The following is a 13,775-nucleotide window of genomic DNA, read 5'->3' on the forward strand; positions in this document are numbered from 1 at the left end:
ATACCCTATATCTGTGTTTCTCAATCTTAGCAACTTTAAGATGTGTGGTCTTCAATTCCCACAATTCTCCAGCCAGCTGTGCTGAGAAACATGGCTGTAAATGGCTGAGAAATTGGTCCAAAATTTTGGGGGAAGGCTAGATGTGTTTTAGCAATACAGTTGCCTGTTGCTTTAAATTACAGGTAGCCCTTGACTTTCAACTGTTCCTTTAAAGACTTTGGGAATTGAGGATGCTCCGTTGCTGGAGGTTTACGAAAATAGACTGAACAACTATTTGAGACTAGGATGGTATAAGATCTCTTGTCTTGAGCAGGAATTTGGACTAGACCAGGGGTAGGCAACCTTGGCTCTTTTATGACTCATGGGCTTCAACTCCCAGAATTCCTGAGGAATTCTGGGAGTTGAAGTCCACGAGTCATAAAAGAGCCAAGGTTGCCTATCCCTGGACTAGACCTCTTCCAGCCCTATGATTCTATATTTTATCACAGTTCAAAGTCACAACAGCCTTGAAAAAAGTGACAACTGTACTTGCACTTATGATAGTTGCATATCCCTAAGGTCACATGATCACAATTCAAGCACTTGACAACTGGCTGCTCACATTTACAAGCTGTTGCAGCATCCTAAAGTTACATCATATGATTTGTAACCCTTTTTTTGCCAATTTCCGGGCAAAAAACACCCACTGGGGAAGCTGGATTTCCTTAATGATTATTGATTCACTTAACAACCACCATAAAATTGTTGTAAACTCTGGTTCAGCATGACTTACAACTACAATGACTTAACAATGGAAATTCCAGTCCCAATTGTGGTCGTAAGTTGGGGACTAAATATAGCTGTTTGTCAGGCAGGATTACTATATGTAGAAGTTTTCCAGAGGCAAGCAATGACTTCTATTTTCCACTAGAGGGTGCTCACATATTCTGGAATCCAAACATCTTTCTCTTCAGGTAATATCTCAAAAGTAAATCTCTACAATAAAAATGTAAAAGAGGTTTCTCTTTCCTTTAAAAACCAGGACAAATTTTTGCTACAGGTTTGGTGCTGGCCTGATTTCCACCTGGAAATGGGAAAGAAATTCATTTAGTTTACATTTAAATGTGAACTCACTTAAGGTTGCAAATACCCAAACTGGAAATTAGGTATTATTAAAATGCTACCATTCGAGGACCCCTGCACAGACCAAGAGGGACGGTGGACCAGGCTCCGTTGCTTACCCTGGTCCCGTCCCCCTCTGCTTAAGACCCACTCACAGCCCCAGCCAGCCCCTACAGGTGCACTCCAACAGGATGTCGAGCTGGCCACACACACCCATCAGCCAAACACACCCTCCTCCCCTCCGAGGGCAACCAAAATGCTGATGCACCCCTTAATGAAATCGAGTTTGACACTCCTGACCTACACCTATACATATATACATAATATATATTAATCGCTGTCCATCTTGAATACATAGTGGAAAGACGAAGCTTGAGATTTCACAAGGCTGATGCTATATGGAACAAAATTGTGTGTTGTGATTCAGGGTCAGCCTGTGGGTTCGGCAGTTGGGTCGGACGACTCAGAGGAGGAGGGGGGTGTTGAAGACCTTGCTGAGGGGGTTGAAGATCTTGCTGATGATAGCCCTCAGGCAGGCCCCTCCCACTTGGTCACCCAGCTGTGTGAGCTTGACAGTGTGGATGAAGATGACCCACAGCTGGCCCTGTTCAAGGACACCCGACACAGGAGGCAGTCAAGTAGGAGTAAACAGAGGAAGGCTGTGGGGCTTCTCGGAAGAAGGCAGAGAGAAGCCACGCCCTGAACTCTTTATAAAGGGAATGTGTGGGGAGGGCTGGTTTGCTGAAAGCAACCGCTCAGATAGTGTTTCAAAGCTCCTGTATCTTGGTTCGTGTCTTGTTTGTTTTTTGTAGTAATAAATTTGGCAGACGTAATTCCAGCCTCTTGCCGTTTGTAAAGGGGTTGCCTTTTCTGCAGGGCCGGTAGCAGGCTGGTACAGAACATTGTGACTGAATCTGGATGTTCTGCTTCGGATACCACGGAGCCCCCGCCCAGCAGGTAACAAGGACAAAAGTTCGTGAAGAGGCTGAGTAGTGTCCCAATCTCGTGGACCTGCTCAAGCATCGCTTATATGCTATGTCCTTATGTGAATGCATAAGAACATGTTTTAAAAATGTTACTTTTAAGTGATGTGACTTGAAAAACGTTCCCTGTAACCTAGAACACAATAGAGCTAAAGAATTATTGACGAGAAACGGAAGAAAGCATTTAGAAAAGATCCACATTTTTGACAATGGATTTCAACTGCAACCGTTGCCGGTTGCCAAGCGTCTGAAGTTTGATCACATGACCATGGAGATGCTGCAATGGTCCTAAGTGCAAAGACCACTCTACGTCACTTTATTCAGTGCCGCTGCAACTTCAAACAGTCGCTAAATGAATGGTTGTAAGTCAAGGACTACCTGTATTAACTGGCTGATCGCTGCAAAAACAAAAAACCATCAAGAATTGCTGGTCCTGGTTTATTTTTGACTGCTTTCACCCCTCCTTCCCCATTTTTTCCCATCATTTCCTGAAAATAGAATGACAAAGCAAACTTCAAAACAGAAGGAATGTAAAATCTGTTCCAAGATGTATTTGAGAGGGAGGGAGGGAGGGAGGGAAGAAGGGGGGAGGCTGTTCCTTTTGTGTGTGGGGGGGGGTTGCTTTAAAAGTTCAGAGAGGGAGGGAAATACTTCATGAGAAAAACACAGAACAAAAAAAGCTCTCCATTTACAAAACATACAAAACTCTGTAATTACAATCTGTACAAACTCAGATCCTGTCACTGTGTCTATAAAATCATCACTTATACACGAATGCTTTCATCTTCTTCTCTGCCTTCACTTTCTGAGAAAACACAGAATTATTGGGCACCAAGAAAGCCATCAGCTCCTTCCCCCCCCCCCCCCGTAGATTTGACAAAGGGATCACAGTCTCATATACCAGGAAATTTAAAAAAAAAAAATACAAGATCAGAGCTGTGGTTTTCAAACCCTTATATCATCACATATTTTTCACAGGAATGGTCTCTGAAGTATGTAGAGCTGAGAAGTTCCAAAGCAGACATTCCAGCTGTAGGGTGAGATAAGAACCAAATCTTCCTGAAATGGAAGGATTTTAAACTAGATTATTCCAGACTGCAGGCAGAAGTAGAAAAGGATGGGAACTGGTTTGGCCTTGGTTTCCCAACACATTAGCTTCCTAGATACTGGGAATTTTCAAGCAAGAGCATATGGACAGAAAAACAGGGGAAAACAAACGTTTTCCCCCAATTCTCTGTGGGAAGCAGATTTGTACATCAGGAAAAATCCTTCTCTTTCCTACAATTGTCTACTTTTCTGCACCTTGAACAATGCTAAAACAAATGCATTTTTTTAATGCACCATTTTAACCCTTCCTGAATGTTGAGCCGAAAGCTGCCATTTGTAATAAGAGGAAAAAGACTGTGATGCAAAATAGGGGAGATCAATGCAACTTTTGGCACTGGCCAAGTTCCACTTGATACTAGAAGTGTCAATCAATTTAAATTCCTCCAACATCTCCCATTGATTTCTCTGGTGCTTTGGCCTAGGAAAGTCGCTCCTCCAAGGAGATGGATAAAGCCACCCACAACTCTTCCTGAGTTTCTTATACTGGCTGTTTTCCTTCAGGATTTATTTTTTTAATGGAGTAAGCTGCAAAACTCCACGGAAAGGTGGTCCATTCCTCACGCATCCCAACTGGGGAAGGCAAAGAGTCCTGGCGTCCATCATGAGTAGCTGAGGGGCATTCTCCTCCACAGGCCACCACACAGGCAATTTTTGATCCATCGCTGCTCCCACTGCTTCACAGCCGTGGTCTTATTTGGGGAACGGAGCATTGTAACACAGCCGCACCTAAACAGGGGACAAAATGCCATCCTGCTGAGAAACTTCCCCACAGGTGTGGAACAAAAAACGGTCTCCTCAAAAAATGTCTTAATATTATTATTTTTTTACAGGGACCCCTGCATGAGCCCAAGTGACTTTGGATCAGGGGTCTTCAAACCTGGCCCTTTTATGACTTGTGGACTTCAACTCCCAGAATCCCTCAGAGGAATTCTGGGAGTTGAAGTCCACAAGTCATAAAAGGGCCAAGCTTGAAGACCCCTGACCCAAAGTCACTGGGGCTCAGCCCAACCCACCACACAGGGTTGTGGCTGTGGGGAAAATAGGAGGAGGAAAGGAATATTAGGTCAGGTGACCACCCCTATGGTCACGTGATCAAAATTCAGGCACTTAACAACTGGCATGTATTTATAATGGCTGCACTGTCTCGGGGTCATGTGGCCACCATTTGTAACCTTCCTAGCTGGCTTCTGACAAGCAAGGTTAAAGGGGAAAGCCAGATTCAGTTAATAAACCTGGCAATAAGGTCATAAAATGGAGCACAACCCACTTAACAGCTGTCTTGCTTAGCAATGGAAATTGTGGGCTCTATCTGGTCATAAGTCAAGGACTACCTGTACCTTATACCAGGTTTCTGCATATCCTCCACAACTTATAAAGAAAAGGGCCATCTTTAGGGGTTTTGTCTCAACTCTGTGTAGAAACCTGTTTACACCCTTTACAAACTTTGACCCACAACTGCAATTTCTCTCTGCTGTAAGGCAGGAAGAATCAGCACCATAGTTAAGTTGCAGTTAAGATTTATTGCTTAACCCTATCAACAAGAATCTAGTCACTAAATTGGCACTAGATAAGAATCAATGGAATTCAAGAGGGCTTGGACGTAGGCCATTTGTGGGAATGTAAGGATTCTAGGCTGATGGCTCACTTAATTCCACAGCACACATACACACATACACACACAGTTCTGCCTGTTCTTCTCCTACATCTGCTTATCTTTAGTCAGTTGGGGATTAGATTCAAAATTTAAGATAAATTCTTTGGAGGATGAACATTCCTTCCCTCAGCCTGGGATACTAACCTCGCACAGGACTTGCATTCTTCAGTAGGATAAGCTCCAAGATGGAGGCGCCGCAGGTGGTCAATCTTTGGGTATCCAGTTGTCCTGGGAATGAAGAAAACACTTGTTAGATAGCACAGTGCCAAATGCCATGGAGAGAGACAATCTTTTAGGGTGATAACACAACGATGCCATCAAAAGAGGAAGCGACTGATTTCTCTGCCTCTATTTTTCCATATAGGATAGGAGCGGGCAACAGCTTTTTAAAAGCTAACACAGTTGGGTTAGTGAAGGTTGCAAAGAGTTAATATACCCAATTTTGGTGCTTATTTTTTAAATAGTCAAGGAAAAACACTGCTCTAAAATCAGTGACCCGCTTTCACTAGGAGTTGCAAAATGGAGCTGAGGCTCGTGGGCTGTATAAAAATTAAAACTGTGGCTAATTTGGCCCCAGTTCATCCCTAAGTCAAGGAACTTGTATTTCAGTATCTCTTTTCCTTCTGCTTGTTTATAAATGGATCTATTAAAACGGTGCTTTTCCACCTTGGCCACTTTAAGATGTATGGATTTCCTCTCCCAGAATTCTCCAACCAGCTATGCTGGCTGAGGAATTCTGGGAGATGAAGTCCACATGTCTTAAAGCAATCAAGTTGGAAAAACACTGTATTAAAGTGAGCTGATCTTTCAGCGAGTACTGTAAAGGCATTAAGCGAGAGTAAAATATATAAAGGACAATCCTTCCAGTGGGCCAAGGAGCTTCCCTGTCGTGTCAAGAGAAAAACTGGGCTGTCCTCAATGCACCTGGTAAATGCATCGCACGGAACCGAAGTGGAGTGTCCAACGATTCCAGGAGGCTTTCCAAACTGCAGGCGGACAGGTTGCTTATTCTGCAGCTTGCTGATGATGGCATCGTTCACTGGAAGCCAATCCATGTTTGGGATGAGGAGCTGGCTGGGTAGGAGGCAGCATTCGTCGATCAAGTTATCGTCTGGCTCGCTGGGATGCCCTTCGTCACGACCTGCCTCAAGAGAAAAGGCTTTAGACCAAGGGTCTTCAAACTTGGCCCTTTAATGACTTGTGGACTTCAACTCCCAGAATTCCACAGTCAGTGTGCCTGGCTGAGGAATTCTGGGAGTTGAAGTCCACAAGTCATTAAAGGGCCAAGTTTGAAGACTCCTGCTTTAGATCATGTTTTTTGACCTTGGTCGCTTTAAGAGCTGTGGACTTCAACTCCCAGAATTTAGGTCTGTTTGATCACAAACATCTATTTTCACTTGGGAATCATTTCTAGATAAACTATGAAGGGGATTTCTATTTTTTTTTAAAGATTGAGTAGACAGGCAGGAAAAAGCTGTTTCACTGTAACTTCCATTGTTTTATGGGAATGTTGGTTTTTTTTAAATCCATTTCAAAGAAAAGCATCTCTGGCTAATTTTCCTCTCAAGTCTGGGCCACAGGTAGCTTACCCATCAGACAGGACTATCTCGCCTCCTTCTTGATCATCTTAAAGTGAAAAACGAGGGTGCATGAGATTTGTCTCATAAAACAATATTGAAACAATCTGGATCAAAAACCATTCTGGCCAAGTTTGGAAGGTTTTTTTTTTGTCTTGCGCTCAAAATGGCTCAAATGGCCCTCCTGAACTCTGAATCACACTTGGCGCGTTCTGCACAGCATTTCTTTCTGCTCCAAACTTTCAAGCCACACCTCCCCCTCGTTTGGCAGCACATCAGAGCACTCACAGCACAGCCACAATTTGGTAAGAAGTCGGAAGAGGAGGGACATGCTGTCCTGTGTGTCAGACGTGGCTGTATAAATGGGAAGGCAGCTTGGTTTCAAGAGGCCCCAGATCCGGATCATGACCATCAGCTCACGGAGCATGCCTAGCGAGGCTCCGTCCCGGAGGAAACTGTGACCTGGACGAACAGGTCCTGATGCTGGCCCAGAACCCTAAAGGCAGAAAAAGGAAAGTGAAGTTAGTCGAAGGCAAAAATGATGCACACAATTCTACAATTAACAGTATCGGTAAGACTTATTGGAAGACAGAACAAAAGAAATGTTCAAATTGATTAGGAGTGGCAGGTCCCCAAACCCTTATCCATTACATGGGGCCTGTCGTTCTATTGGGGGAGGGGGGAATCTTTGCATTAGCTTGGGATAACTTTCGCTTTCTACTCTCTCTTGCTGTCTCCATCCCCTTGAGAAAGGAATGTGTCTCCCTTATCAGGGAGACGGTTACAAAGAAGTGAAACCGGTTCTGGATTTCAAATGGACATTATGACTTTGGTGGGAGGAGGAATACTGCATGCTTAACTATAGCGTTTCAGGTCGGTTTTTCCCCAGACCTTGCCTTGACTTCCCTACTGTCACTGACCCTTAATAAAAGTTTCCTTTTGAGACAATGCCTGTTTCAAGAGTTCTGCTTTCTTGGGTGGTTATTTGAAGTGGGTCCTTACAAGGAGTTTGAATTACCCTACAGCAGTGACCCTACACCAAATCTGACAAAATTTGCATTATGGATTAAATATCCTTAAATGCCCCTGTCTGCCTATCTTTGGAAATTCTGCCTCTGCTTTGATTTCCAGAGCAAACCCATTATTTCTAATGAGGTTACTCGTAATCATCAAGGCAGGATTGGGGATAAAGGGTTGAAGGCTACCCAGACTGTCTTATCTTAACCAACAGTGGTTCTCTGGGACGGGACCGTCTCACTTTCTTTGGTTAAAGATACTTGGGGTTCAATAGTTAGGACTGCTTCAGTTTCAGAAATCTCAGCTAATGACATAAGGCAGTTTTAAGTAAGCGAAGCAACTCTGCATAAATAAGAATAAGAAATAAAATATTCAACAGAAAGCGATGACTCGTGCACTGGGTACACCACTTACAGCTAGGAATCTCAGTTTAATTAGCTGGGTTCTAAATGGGGTAGTATACCAGTACACACACTCTTGTTTATTTTGTAGGATAAACAAACAAGAAAGGATGTATAACAGCTGGATCCACACGAATCATTACATACACTGCATAAACTAAGTCACTTTGATGTAATGGTTAAGGCATCAGTCCAGAGACTGGGAGACTGGGAATTGCAGTCCTGTCTTAACCATGAAGTTAGCTGAGCGACCTTCTCATCCTCCCTCAGCCGTAAGAAAGAGGCCATGGCAAACTACTTCTGAAATCTTGTCAAGAAAACTGCAAGAACCTCTGTAAGAACTTTCCAGGCACAAAATAAACAATCGAAAACAACCTTCTCATTAAAAACTGGCTTATAATTCTTGTTTTTCAAACTTGGCAACTTTTAAGTATGCAGGCTTCAACTCCCATGACCTACACTGGCTGGGGAATTCTGGCAGCTGAAATCCACGTATCTTTCAAGTTGCCAAGCTGGAAAAAGCACCAGTCTAGCCATTTTGCTTCAATAAACGGTGAACCCACATATGTAATGGGCTCTTTCTTCCTGATTTGTTTGGGTGCAGGGTAAAACAAAGAGTCGCCACTTTTTTTTTTTTTTTAAATTAAATTTATTATTTAAAAACATTGGACACAGTACCAGCGAGCTGACAAACCTTTTTGTCTACAATGTTTAAATATATATATATACATGTATATATGTACATCAAAAATACACTTAAATACACTTAGATTACAAATCGGTGAAATACCACAATATTTAAAACAGTGAGCTAGTCTGTAAAACCTAATAGAGACCTTTCTTTTTATCCATCCAAAGATACAATTTGTTCCAAATTCTATAATAGTCTGATTGATCTTTATTCTTTAATTCCAAAGTTAATTTGTCCATTTCAGCGCAATCCCAAATTTTCCTAATAACCTCTTTTTGTCCTGGGATCTCATTCTTTTTCCATTTTTGCGCAAATGATATTCTAGCTGCTGTGATAATATGGATCGTTAAGTATAGCACATCTTTAGGATATTTCTCTTTCGTGATTCCCAACAAGAAAAGTTCTGGACTAAACTCCAGATCTTGTTTCAATATTTCTTTCAGCCAAATCCAAATCATTCTCCAAAATTTTTGTGTTTTACTGCAAGACCACCACGTGTGGAAGTATGTGCCTATCTCTTCAGAACACTTCCAACATTTGGGAGATGCTGTTGTGTACATTTTTGCTAAGCGGGCTGGGGGAAGATGCCATCGGTAAAACATTTTAAATAAATTTTCTTTATACGATGAGGCCAGTGTTATCCTTTTATTCCTATCCCAAATTGTTTGCCAAGTATCTAGGTCGATGTTATGTCCTAAATTGTTAGCCCAGATCAACATGGGGTCTTTCACTTGCTCTTCAAACAGCTTATATCCCAAAAGTAATTTATAAAAATTCCTTATTTGTTTAGAGTCCGGTCCCAATAATATTTTGTCCAATGCTGTTTCAGAGGTATATATCCCCCATTCATTTTTATCCTTCCTAAATCTCGATTGGATTTGTAAGTAGGCCCACCAATCGAGTTTTATACCTTGTAATTCTAGTTCATTCCTAAGTTTCAATTCCCCCTCCTCATTCAGAATATCCTTGTATGAGATTATGTTACCCAAATCAAACAGATTTGGGTAAACTATCGCTTCAAGGGTGGATAGCCAGACCGGTATTTTGGTGTAATTGTGAGATCTAATTTTTTTCCAAGTATTGAGTAGCGCTTGCCTGATCCGATGTCTTTGAAAATGCGAGAAAAGACCTTGTTTCTCCGTCCATAGGAAAGCATGCCAGCCATATTGCAAATCGTGACCCTCTAAAGTTAATAGTCTTCTATTTCTCAAGATTACCCATTCTCTAATCCAGCTCAGGGCCGCGGCGTGGTAATATAATTCCCAGTCTGGCAATCCAAAACCCCCATTTTCCTTCGTGTCTTGTAAATATTTCAATTTAATTCTTGATTTTTTCCCCTGCCAAATAAAATTTAGTGATAATTTATCCAAATTTCGAAAAAATTTAGAGTCGAGTTGAATTGGGATATTCTGAAACAGAAACAGGATTTTAGGCAGAATATTCATCTTAATGACAGCGATTCTTCCCAATAATGAGAGTTTTAGGTTTCCCCATCTTTCCAGGTCACCTTTTATTTGATTCACTACACTATCATAATTATCCTTTTTGAGTGAAGTGCATCTAGCCGTAATGTTAATCCCTAAATATTTTATTTTCTTGACTATTTCTATATCCGTAATTTCGGCCAGATTACCTTTTTGTTTATTGGTCATATTTTTAACAATCATCTTGGTCTTATTTCTATTTATTCGCAGTCCGGCAACCTCACCATATTTAGATAATTCTTCCAATAGCTTTGGTCCCGTCTGACATGGATCCTCCATAATAAAAACTAGATCGTCCGCGAAAGCTTGCAATTTAAAGGTTTCCTTTTTAATGGTTAATCCTTTTATCTTTGGGTCGTTTCTTATAGTTCTCGTTAATACTTCAAGAGTCAATATAAACAGCAACGGTGATAAGGGGCAGCCTTGCCGTGTTCCCTTTTGAATTTGAAACTTGCTAGATGCTTCCCCATTAATAATTATTTTTGCTTCCTGATTGTCATAAATTGCCCTAATTATATTTATAAACTTTTCTCCCATATTCATAAAGCTAAGCTGTTGGCACAAAAAAGACCATTTAACATTGTCAAATGCCTTTTGGGCGTCTAAGAAAAGTAATGCCATCTGTTGTTCGCTATGTAATTCATAGTACTCCAATGTATCTAATATTATTCTAATGTTGTGCTTAGTGTGTCTCTTAGCGAGAAAACCATTTTGATCTGCGTGTATGAAATCATTCAGAAATCGTTTCAATCGTTCCGCTATAATTGATGTAAATATCTTGTAGTCCGAGTTAAGAAGTGATATGGGTCTGTAATTTTGGATTAATGTATGGTCTGTGTTATCTTTCGGAATAAGGGTTATGTTTGCCTCTAGCCAAGATTTAGGCGTCCTTGCGCCTTCTAATACTGCGTTAAATACCTCCACTAGGGGTTGAGCTAGGATATTTTGTAATTCTTTATAAATCTCTGATGGAAGACCGTCGGGTCCCGATGCTTTATTATTCTTTTGTGCATTAATAGCTTTTATCACCTCAGATAGTCGAATTTCCTCGTTTAACATATTTCTGGTATCTTCTGTGACCTTAGGTAGTTTGGCTCTTTGAAAATATTCCTCCATTTTCTCCACACTTGCCTGGCTATCTTCTTTGTATAAACGTTCATAAAATTCCTGGGCTATAATTTTTTTTTTTCCTCCTGGTGGAATATTCTCCCTTCCTCATCTCGTAGTTCGTGAATCCAGTTTTTCCCCTTTTGTTTTCCCAATTTGTATGCGAGCCACCGGCCCGGTTTATTTGCATTTTCAAAAAAATTTTGTTTCGTGTTTCTCAATTGTTGTGCCAATTTCTCTTTGTCTAGAATGTTAAGTTTGTGTTTAATCAGATCCATAGATTGCTTGATATTCTCTTTTTGTGGATCTTGTTGGAGTATAACTTCTAAGCTCTTATATTCCTCTTCTAATCTTTCCCGTTGTTGTCTTTTCCCCTTATTTTTATATACCATATATGCCCTCGCTACCCCTCTCATCATTGCCTTAGCTGTATCCCAATTGTTTTGTACTGAGGTGTCTATAGCTTTATTTTCCTTAAAGAAAAAACTTAGTTCTCTCTCCATCTTAGATTTGAGTTCGTCTTCTTTTAAAATTGCTCTTTGAAGCGTCCATCTGGGTATTTTTTTGGAACCTTTCCAGATAAGTTTAATAGGATTGTGATCTGCCCAAGTACCTGTCGCTATATGTACCTCGTCTATTTCTGAACTAATTTCTTTCGTCATCCATACCATGTCTATTCTAGACCATGAGTTATGTCGGTTGGAGTAATATGTATACTGTCTAGCCTTACGATTTCTTTCCCTCCAGACATCTTGGATATTTAGTTCCTCAGCCAAGTTAAGAAAAGATCTCGGTAGAGTTCTTCTCTTCTTTTTCCTAAGCGTCTTTCCCATATAATCCAAATTTATATCTAGGATAGCATTAAAATCTCCTATTAAACAAATCTCCTCATAATCAATGCTACATATCTTATTGTGAAGTGTTTTGAAAAATTGTTCTTGGTTATGGTTTGGGGCATATATCTCTACCATCATGACCTTCCTGTGATTTATTATAACCTCGACTATCAGTATTCTACCCTCTTTATCGTTATAAATTTGTTTTGCAGTCAATTTTGGGTTTACATATAGTGCCACTCCTCTCTTTTTCTTGTGTCGGTCTAAGGAAACGAATAGGTTCCCTATTCTTGGTTGTACTAACAAATATTTTTGTTGTTCCTTTATATGGACTTCTTGTATTGCCACGATATCCAATTGTTGGTGAATAAGCCTATTAAAAAAATTTCCGCCTTTTCACTGGCGAATTCAATCCATTAATATTCACAGACATAATACTACACTCACCTCCCTTCATCTTACTTATTTCTGGTTTTTGTGGATCTCGTGATTCGGGGCTCTCTCTCTTCCTTGTCTCTAGTTCCATGTTTCTCTGTTAACTCACCGGATTTGTTCCTTCTATCCTCTGTAGCTAAGATCTTCCCATCCATTGCCACACGTATTGTATCTCTTTCTCTTACCTCCCTTCCATCTTGATCTTCTAAATCTACTTCCTCTTGGCTATGGAAGTGGCGTTTGTAAAAATCTTCTGCCTTCTCTATCGTGTCCAGTCTATGCCTTCTATCCTGCCACGTAACAAGAATACCCTCTGGAGTTAGCCATCTAAAGTTTACATTTTCTCTTATTAGTTTGGATGTTAAGAATTGATAGCCGCGTCTCAGATCCCTCATCCTTTTAGGTATCTGTTTAAGGATGGTGATTGGTTGGCCCCGAAATTCTAATGGTTCCTCTCTAGATCTATGCAGAAGCTCATCCCGAATTTATTTTTTAACTAACCTTACATGTACTTCTTTTGGGAGGTTGTGCCTTCTCGCATAATTAGTTTGGACCCTGTATGTTTCATCAATTTCCGCCAGCATTTCCTCCTTCCCTACACCGAGTGCCTTTGCCATCAGTTCTGCCATCATGACCAACAGATCTTCCCCTCTTTTTTCTTGAACGTTCTGGAAGCGTAGATAATGAGCAGCCTTTTCTGCTTCCAGAAAAATGACTGTTGTTTCTAATTCCTTATTAGCCTGAAGGAGTGTTTCATTTAAATCATCTACTCTCTTTTCCTCTTTTTCCATTCTAGCTTCCATATCTTGAAGTCTTTGTTCATTTTTGACTAATTGCTGTTGAATCCCTTCAAATTTATCATCTATCGCTTGGATTTTCCCCTTTAATTCACCAGTGTCGTTTCTTATTTGGCCTATTTCTCTCTTCATCTCCTCGTGGTTTTTGGCCATTGCCTCGTGTAGGTTTTGCAAAAGGGCATGTAAATCTTTAAAGGAATTCGAGTTAGATCTTTCCCTTTGCAGCATATCCTCTATAGATTTCTGATTGGAGGGACTTGAGGCCATCCCCTGTCCCTGTGCTGCTGCCTTTTTGCCAGCGCTAGGCTTAGTTGCTCCCGAGATACTTGTCATGTTTCCCCAATTATAACAGCGTTTTATCAATGTATAATACCCTGAGTCTTATATAAACCTTTTAACTCTATGACAAAAGATATATAAAACAGTTACCGCCAGATACTTATTACCAACTAAGCAATTTATATAATAGAATTCTATAGTATGAATATAATCAGTCACGTTCTTCTTCTTTCCCCCCCCCCCCCCGTTTCCGGCGCAGAAATTGGCACCTTTTCCGTCTTCCTCTGCTGTCAAAGACCAGTAGGT

General features: G+C 40.9%; 2 protein-coding genes across 4 annotated transcripts in view; both read right to left on the reverse strand.

Annotated features, from left to right (window-relative positions):
• The window catches only part of LOC310632727 (uncharacterized protein), a 474,991-nt gene that overhangs the window by 309,092 nt on the left and 152,124 nt on the right, over window positions 1–13,775 (reverse strand). The window lies entirely within an intron of this gene.
• MED16 (mediator complex subunit 16) overlaps window positions 2,369–13,775 on the reverse strand; it is a 30,475-nt gene continuing 19,068 nt past the window's right edge. For all 3 annotated transcript variants that reach the window (XM_083379626.1, XM_083379627.1, XM_083379625.1), the window contains 4 exons: window positions 6,711–6,918; window positions 5,770–5,986; window positions 4,990–5,073; window positions 2,369–3,917 (listed from right to left, as the gene is read on the reverse strand). In XM_083379626.1, coding sequence (XP_083235752.1) covers window positions 3,791–3,917; window positions 4,990–5,073; window positions 5,770–5,986; window positions 6,711–6,918 — 636 coding nt within the window. In that variant the 3' untranslated portion in view covers window positions 2,369–3,790. The remainder of the gene's footprint in view (window positions 3,918–4,989; window positions 5,074–5,769; window positions 5,987–6,710; window positions 6,919–13,775) is intronic.

The sequence above is a fragment of the Vipera ursinii genome (genome assembly GCF_947247035.1).
Source record: "Vipera ursinii genome assembly, chromosome: 1".
NCBI classification, from domain to species: Eukaryota; Metazoa; Chordata; class Lepidosauria; order Squamata; family Viperidae; genus Vipera; species Vipera ursinii.